This window comes from Mirounga leonina, unplaced genomic scaffold (genome assembly GCF_011800145.1).
Source record: "Mirounga leonina isolate KUSES-001 unplaced genomic scaffold, KU_Mleo_1.0 Mir_126, whole genome shotgun sequence".
In the NCBI taxonomy this organism is placed as follows: Eukaryota; Metazoa; Chordata; class Mammalia; order Carnivora; family Phocidae; genus Mirounga; species Mirounga leonina.
The window spans coordinates 25,272,303-25,280,434 of NW_023270314.1; the positions used below are offsets into that span (position 1 = coordinate 25,272,303).

General features: G+C 52.0%; 1 protein-coding gene across 1 annotated transcript; it reads left to right on the forward strand.

The window, feature by feature from the left end:
* Positions 1–422: 422 nt before the first annotated feature.
* Positions 423–7,427, forward strand: KRT2 (keratin 2). Its single transcript, XM_035002015.1, has 9 exons — positions 423–977; positions 1,966–2,180; positions 2,526–2,586; positions 3,382–3,477; positions 4,106–4,270; positions 4,576–4,701; positions 5,541–5,761; positions 6,892–6,926; positions 7,024–7,427. Exons 1-9 carry the CDS (start codon positions 423–425, stop codon positions 7,425–7,427), a joined length of 1,878 nt encoding a protein of 625 aa, XP_034857906.1.
* Positions 7,428–8,132: the final 705 nt, after the last annotated feature.

An 8,132-nucleotide genomic window follows, 5' to 3' on the forward strand; every position in this document is an offset into this window, starting at 1 on the left:
AAGCCAGCACAGGCCTGGTGGTAGCTGCCCTCCTTTGGATTGGTCCAGAGCAGGGAACGGCATTCTGCAGAAGGTCTTTTTTTCAGATTGAGAAACCCATGTCCTGATCTCCTCTTTTGATGATTTCACAAAAATTGAATTGCATGACAGATGCCCAGATAAACAGGGGAAGTTTGCAATCAAAGCAAGTTTTGGGATAGAGCTGATTAGGAGACTTTTAATGGCTATTAGCTTGATAATCACTAACCAGGCATAGCTTCCAGGCAGACCAAACCCATGCATAAGTGTGCCCACACCCATGCACACCAACACCTAGTTGGCAGGTATAAAAGGGGACCCTGACTGTCTCCCGACAGCAGAGCATATTCTCCAGCCTTAACTCGTCTCGGAAACCCCAATTTTCTTCGCTGGGCAGAGGCATCATGAGTTGTCAGATCTCGTGCAGATCTCGAAGAGGAGGAGGAGGAAGATTCCGGGGCTTTAGCAGTGGCTCAGCCGTGGTCTCCGGTGGGAGCCGGAGATCGGCCACTGGCTTCTCCTGCTTGAGCCGCCATGGTGGTGGCAGAGGGGGCTACTGCGGTGGTGGCTTTGGCAGTCAGAGTCTTGTTGGCCTTGGAGGCACCAAGAGCATCTCCATTAGTGTGGCTGGAGGAGGTGGAAGCTTTGGTTCCAGTGGTGGATTTGGTGGCAGAGGAGGTGGCTTTGGAGGAGGCAGCGGCTTCGGTGGAGGCAGCTTTGGAGGCGGCGGCTTTGGCGGAGGCCGCTTTGGAGGTGGTGGTGGCTTTGGAGGTTTTGGGGGTCCTGGAGGATTTGGGCCTGGAGGATTCCCTAGTGGATGCATCCATGAAGTCTCCATCAACCAGAGCCTCCTGCAGCCTCTCAACGTGAAAGTTGACCCAGAGATCCAGAACGTGAAGTCTCAGGAACGGGAGCAGATCAAAATACTCAACAACAAATTTGCATCTTTCATTGACAAGGTGAGTCATGAGAAGTTGGCTCCATCTGATGCTCAGGATGCCCTACTTCCACTACTCACTGGAAAGGAAACAGCACATAGGAAACAGCTCCTGTTTCTTTTAGGAGCCCTTGGTGTCGTCAAACTAGCCTGGCTTATTTCCCAAATGGGAAAGAGGCTGGCTTCCTGGGCTGCGTCTTCTGAGACAGTCTGCAGTTAGGAATTATGTATGCCTTTGGCTTTATTGTTTCAGCCTAAATAAGTAAGATTTATGGAAAATTCTGAAAATCATGGGAAAACTGTTATAGACAAGTAATGGACTGAGTAGTTCAGGCCAAGTGGCAGCAGGTGTTGGAAGAAGTTGGTAAGACATCTTCTGAGATAGTCTTTCCTTCCCTGGAAGTTATTACTCTCTTAGGTTCTGGGAAGCTGAACCTGCTTGGGGATGAATGAAATTCCTGCCTTCAAGAGAAGCATTCTCAGTTTTGTGACCCGTAAAGTCTTTATTGGTGTCACTTTTGAGCATTACAGGGTTTTGTCCTATTTCAAGGCAGATGAACTTGCCTAAGAAATTTACGAGGCTCTTAAAAACCAGACCGAGGAGCCCTGCCCTGCGGTGCTCTCACACTCAGCACCTTTAGGAGCAGTGCCAGCAGACGCCTATTTTTGGTTTGCCCAAGACTTTATGGGACTTTTGCTGGGAATTCAACTAGGATGGGAGAAGGAGATAGCTTGGAGTCTCGGGAGCAGCTGCAAACAAGATAGTGGGTGGTGAAGTAGGAAAAAGAGCTCTCTGTGTGGAAAGTACCAGACGTAACATTAGGGGTCTGTAGAACTTTCCAAGTGTGGAGGCAGGGAGCTCGAGCTGGATCCGGCATCCAACTTGTGAGCACAAAGCCGAGTAGACTTCTTTATGTCCCGAAGCAGGGTCAGAGCTGTCTCTGGCAAATGAGTCCCGCTGGTGGGAAGGGCAACCCAGAGCTCCTGTGCTCTTCCTCTGGTCCCCGTAGGTTCGGTTCCTGGAGCAGCAGAACCAGGTGCTACAGACCAAGTGGGAGCTGCTGCAGCAGCTGGACGTGAGCACCCGCTCCACCAACCTGGAGCCCATCTTTCAAGCGTACATTGCCAAACTGACGAAATATGTGGATACGCTCTGTGCAGAACGAACATCCCAAGATTCAGAGCTGAACAACATGCAGGATCTTGTTGAGGATTTTAAGAAGAAGTAGGTGGCCGAGTAAATGCCAAATAAATATTGATCGTAGCCATCCGGTTGTTCCCCCAGGAGGCCACTCATGTCCCCATTGCATTTGTGGTGATAATTTGTGTGTGCCGACTATTTGTGAGGAAGACATTGAGGGCTTTAGAGATCATGTTTTCTTCACGTGTTTGGGAGTTAATTTATAGAAAAGCATCCTTATTTGGGACACCATAATTACCATTTGGAGAGTGAAGGTGTTTTATACTCTTAGAGAGTGGAAGATTTGGGGGTGAGTCCAGTAGGAAAAGGAAAAGAAAAAAGTAAACAAAGTAGAACTGATCTAACAGCTGTGTCCCCGGGTCCCCACAGGTATGAGGATGAAATCAACAAGCGCACATCTGCTGAGAATGATTTTGTGACCCTTAAAAAGGTGAGCAAGGGAATGTCATGGCTGGGTGGGACTGAGGAGGCTTCAGAAGCCCACCGGGTCCAGGCAGACAAGCAGGAGAACTCTGAGTGGAAACAGCAGTAACTAAGGGAAAAGGGTGAAGCAGGTCCACCGCTGGTTCTCTTGAAAACAAAAGTGTCTCTGCAGTTCAAGCTTCTGGAGCTGCTCTGCAGATTTGCTGGAGCATTCTCACCAATAACCTCCTTCAAGCTTATACTGGGCCCTGCAAGATGCAAACACAGAAAGCACTTCAGTTGTCTTCTAAAGAGCTGAGGAAGGGATGGACCTCCCTTAGATGCCTAAAGATGTTGTCAGTTATGCTGACGAGTTTGGGCTAGAAGGCAGAAATGTAGCTTCTCAGCCCAGTTGCTGCAGAAGCTTTGGTGTAAAATCCAGAGAAGTTCAGGTGAGGTAGGATGGACAGACAGGAGGGAGAGTTGAGGGCTGATAAAAGCCACAGAGGCCATTAGGTTCCATAGTAGGAACACACAGTGTCTCAAGCCGGAGGGAGACAATGGTTGACAAAGCTCGTCCCGCCTGAGCTCTGATGGTCTTGAGGAACATGAGCAGTGAACGAGGGCACCCGGCCCAGTAGTCGAGGTGCATTGTGGACTCTGTGCCAAATGATGCCCCGTGGAGACATGGCTCACCTGAGGTGCCTGCGATGTTGGAGAGCCACTGACAGGGACTGGGTGGAAGAGAGAGACAGAGAGAGGGTGGGGCCCATACCTTGAGCCGTGGGTGAGTTTTGCCAGAAACCCTTCACATTTTCTGCAGGACGTGGACAATACTTACATGACCAAGGTGGAGCTGCAGACCAAGGCAGATGTGCTGACCCAGGAGCTTGAGTTCATTAAATTCCTTTTTGAGGCGGTAAGGAGGCTGCTCCTGGTGAGACCCTTGCTTCTCACTCTTCCCATCAAAGCAGTCCTTCCCAATGGGTGAAAAGGTGGGATGAGTGGGGTTTATGGACTGGCTGACTCCCACTTGCCACCATTCCAGGCCACTGGGGGTTTCTGGGGTGTGGGTCTTGGAGGAGAGAACTATCTTCTCTGATGAAGGAAGGCTCAGGAAACCCGGGACAAATTCCCTTCACTTCATTCCTCACATGTCCTGCTGCCCTTAGGCAAAGAGCTGTCCTTTTCCCATCCCTAAGTCTAACGTGTTTCAGACCTCCCCTCTGTGCCCATGTGTACACACATTTTCCAAAACATTTGTCATCCACATGCTTCTTTCTGGGGGCATCAAACTTATCAACACTGTCTACCTGGTGAAGGCTATCCAGCAGGAGGCTCAGAAATAGACTCCTCTCCCATAATTCTCTGGACACCCTTGGCAGAGGGTGAGGATTGGTGGTTATCTCGCTTTCATCCCACCCATCATATCCCACTCAGCTTAGTCTGAGAGTCTGTATTTCCCTAACTCTGGGGAGGGGGAATGCCTGCTCACCGCCTTGGCTATGGTCAGGGAAGCCATGGCCAGACCTCCCGTCGTGTTGCAGGAGCTGTGCCAGATGCAGGAGACTATCACCAACACCAACGTCATCCTGTCCATGGACAACAACCGCAGCCTGGACCTGGACAGCATCATCTCCGAGGTCCGGAGCCAGTACGAGGAGATCGCCCAGAAGAGCAAGGCCGAGGCCGAGGCGCTGTACCACAGCAAGGCAAGTACGCGGAGAGCAGAGAGAACCACAGCTTTGTCTAAAAAGCTGGGTTTCACCTCGGCTGGAAAGTGTCCAGTGAGCTGACGGGTGTCTTTGTCTAATAGAAGTTGGGCAACATTCCCAAGCAAGAGTGTTCACAGGACCAAAACTGCCCTCAACTGAGAATGGCACTGAGTCCTTTTGGGGATGTGAGACAGTCCCCCACTGCTCACGAAGGTGGCTTGGTTGACCCACCGTGTATTAGACTTTCCTTGGCTCAAGCCAGGCTTCCTCCAAGCTGCCACTGTCCTCCTCTTCCCGTACAGTATGAAGAGCTCCAGGTGATGGCGGGGAAACATGGAGACAGCCTGAGGGAGGTCAAGATGGAGATCGGTGAGCTGAACCGCATGATCCAGAGGCTGCAAGGGGAGATCGCCCATGTGAAGAAGCAGGTGGGCGCAGCTCTGAGGGCTGTGTAGCTCCAGGGGTCGAGTGGGGCTTGCGGGGGTGGGAGGTCGTGTATGGGTGTGTGTGTATGGGGGGGGTGGGAGTGTGTGAGTGTGTGTGTGTGTGTGTGAGAGAGAGAGAGAGAGGAGAAACTGAGAAATTCTAATCTAGCATATGTTGATCCCAAACATCTCGAGCATAACATAATTTAAGGCTTGTAACAATTTTTATGGTGGTCTAAGAGACATTCCAAAGTGAGGATTAGGGCAGGGAAAGAAGTGTGTTACCTTTCGGATTGCCTCCATAAATGAAAGGGAGTGATAACAAATAAAGCACAAGGTCCTCTGGCTGGGGCGGAGGTGGGGGGGTTGGAGGCAGAGCTCGGCCTCCGTGCTTGGCACGGGCCCCAAGCACGGGCGGTGGTGTGGCGGTGGGGGGGGCAGTGGGTGTAGCAGGGAGCTGGCCAGCCGGTGGGGGTTAGCTTGGAAGAGACAATGTGGGGCAGAGAGTTGACTCCAGGGGCAGAGAAGTTCTGTGAAGTGGTCCACGTCGGATGTTTTCATTTGCAGCTGTAAGCTGGGATAATGCCCTGTGTTGTGAGGACAAAGCTCATTACGGGGACAGCTTAAGGGTCCAGGCAGAGGTGACTGATAGACAATGCCCCAGAAATGACAGCAGGCCTTAGCATCATTGTTTGTGCCTCGCATTAACTCCGGAGGGACCCAACCCTTCCAGGGCCAGTGAGTCTGGCTTCCCACACCCTGAACACACCCGCTCCCCCTCCCCCCTGCCAGGCCGACTCCACTCTCCAGACCAACAGAAACCTTTTCTTCCTCTCTCCCAGTGTAAGAGTGTGCAAGAAGCCATCGCAGATGCTGAGCAGAAGGGAGAGCACGCCGTCAAAGATGCTCAGAGCAAGCTCTCTGACCTGGAAGTTGCCCTGCAACAGGCCCGGGAGGATCTGGCCCGGCTGCTGCGTGACTACCAGGAGCTCATGAACGTCAAGCTGGCACTGGACATCGAGATTGCCACCTACCGCAAGCTGCTGGAGGGCGAGGAGTGCAGGTGCGGGGCACTGGGAAGGCAGAAGCCACTCCCTCCTAGGACCAGGGCGAGAGGCCAAGGCAGGGAAAGCTGGGGGTGGAGCAGGGCCTTCTGACAGCTGAGAGCTGACATCACGATGTTCCTCAAGCAGCCATTCACCACCCAAAGCATTTAGTGTGCAGTTGTAGATTTATCAATACGGAATGACTATCAAGGCAGATTAAATTAAGCAATAAGTTAATCTTGTTTTTTTCTGAAAGAGAAAATAAAATGTTGTGAGAACAGGTTAGTCCTAGACAGCCTGAAACATTGGCTTATGGGTAAGCAGGGTGCATGGTGTCTTCTCCCTCCACCTTGTGACCCAGAGCCCGGGGACCACGTTGGAAGGTGCTGACTGGCTGAGGCCTGACTGGCTGGCTGTTCCCCAGCAGCAGGTGCCAGACCTAGTTCTGTGCAGATTTCCTGGGTGACAAACTGAATCATTTGCTAACCGCCCAAAGGGAACCTTTCCTTCCTCTGTTTGAGGGCCCTGTCTGAGCCCTTTGTCCGTGGTAGTAGCATCCCCAGTGATTTCATCTGGCTGAAGCAACCGGAAGGGGACAAGTTACCCCAGGCCACCAGCAAGCCAGCATGACAGGGAAGGAGCCGCTTTGCTTAGGCTATTGCTCTGCACCTGTCTTCGAGGCCATGCCTCCTATGCCCAGCCTGCAGGAAGAAGTGGGAGAGATTTCTGATGCAGCCGAGGAGGCGAGGGCAGGAGGGTAGAATGGGGAGGCTGTACAGAGTTGTAGTTCTTTCTGAATTGGATGCTCATAGTGCAGCCTCATTTCAAAATTTCTAGCGTGGCTTGGGTTCAGAATATCAGACTCGATATCATGGATTTAAACTCAAAAATGGGTTGCAAATCAGAAGTGAATTTGCTTTTTGATCATTTTCATCTGAGCAAAAAATTGGGATGCATTGGGCTGCTATGCCGTGTGGACAAACGTGGGGCCTGCCCATCTCTGTGATCTGGAAGCACAGGAGAGAGCGGGCTCTGGAAGCCCTGGTGGCTGATGGTCGAGGTGCATGCTCGCAGGTGGAAGCTCTAGAACAATATGGACACAGAGCCTAAGGGCCCCGCCACAAGCTATTTTCTCTCTCCCTGACAGGATGTCTGGAGACTTCACTAGCAACGTGACTATGTGTAAGTAGTGGGGTGTTCCTGTGCCGTGGGTGGTGTAATGGGAGGACGCAGGACGAGGCAGTCAGAATTTCCATGGGGACACTCTCTCTCTCTGCAGCCGTGACCAGCAGCACCATATCTTCGAGCGTGGCATCCAAGACCGGCTTTGGGGGCTATGGTTCTGGAGGTAGAGGATCCAGTTCTGGAGGAGTTGGCTACAGCTCTGGAAGTGGCAGTTACAGCTCTGGAGGCAGAGGATCCAGCTCCAGAGGTGGCGGTGGAGGGGAGTACGTTTCTGGAGGCAGCTCCAGAGGAGGCTCCGGCTCTGGAGGAGGATATGGTTCTGGAGGGGGATATGTCTCTGGAGGAGGCTCCAGAGGAGGCTCCGGCTCTGGGGGAGGCTCTGGTTCTGGAGGGGGACACGGCTCTGGAGGTGGCTCTAGAGGAGGTTTCAGCTCTGAAAAGGGTGGTTCTGGCTCAGGTGAAGGTTACAGTCCCAGCGTGACCTTCTCTTTTAGATAAGGATGGAGTTCCTGTCTTGACTCTTCCACTTAGAATGTAGAAGCCTGTCTCTGTACATCCAATCGACGGCAAGTCAAAGCTTGTTGTCATCCACCTCTGGTGGCATCTTGGAGGAAAAGGATGCCCACATACCATGTTTGAAATATCTTCTCTCCAAACCAGTTAGTGGGAGCCAGTGACACCCTCTGAGCCCTAGGGAAGACTCTGCGTTGCTTGGCCTTGTACATCTGGCCATGCCCCCTTTCCTGGCCCCTCCTTGCATTGCCCATTTGGTGGTCCTTCTCCTGACGACTGTTCTGTTGAGGGCCCCATCTCAAAGCCTGCACCTTCCTCGTGGCCCTGCCCCCAGGGAAACATGTTTCTATGTATATAGCCCACCTTGCTGGCTCTGCATCTAAAGTGCTGTGGTCTTGGTGTCTGCACAATAAACCTTCATTTGCAATTTATAACATGCGGTGTGTGTTTAATGTCAAGCCTTGGCAGAAGTGGGTAGCCAGGAGCTATTACTCATTGCCTGTCTGACTTAAGATAGCAGAAAATGGAGAGATTGGGAAATGATAAAAGAGAAGCTTCCTGGAGCAGGGACATGTTGCCCTGAGACAGTGTGGTTGGGAGAAGCCAAGGATATATATATATATATTTTTCTGGAAGTCTTTAAGAACAGAGACAGGAGGGGCTAGCCCTGGAGTCGGGGTATGGGCGTGA

Excerpts from the sequence above, each read along its gene's own strand:
- KRT2 (XM_035002015.1), top strand. The coding sequence starts at position 423 with ATGAGTTGTCAGATCTCGTGCAGATCTCGAAGAGGAGGAGGAGGAAGA. Across the intron at positions 2,181-2,525 it reads GTTGAGGATTTTAAGAAGAA|GTATGAGGATGAAATCAACA; the intron begins GTAGGTGGCCGA and ends GGGTCCCCACAG. Across the intron at positions 4,271-4,575 it reads AGGCGCTGTACCACAGCAAG|TATGAAGAGCTCCAGGTGAT; the intron begins GCAAGTACGCGG and ends CTTCCCGTACAG.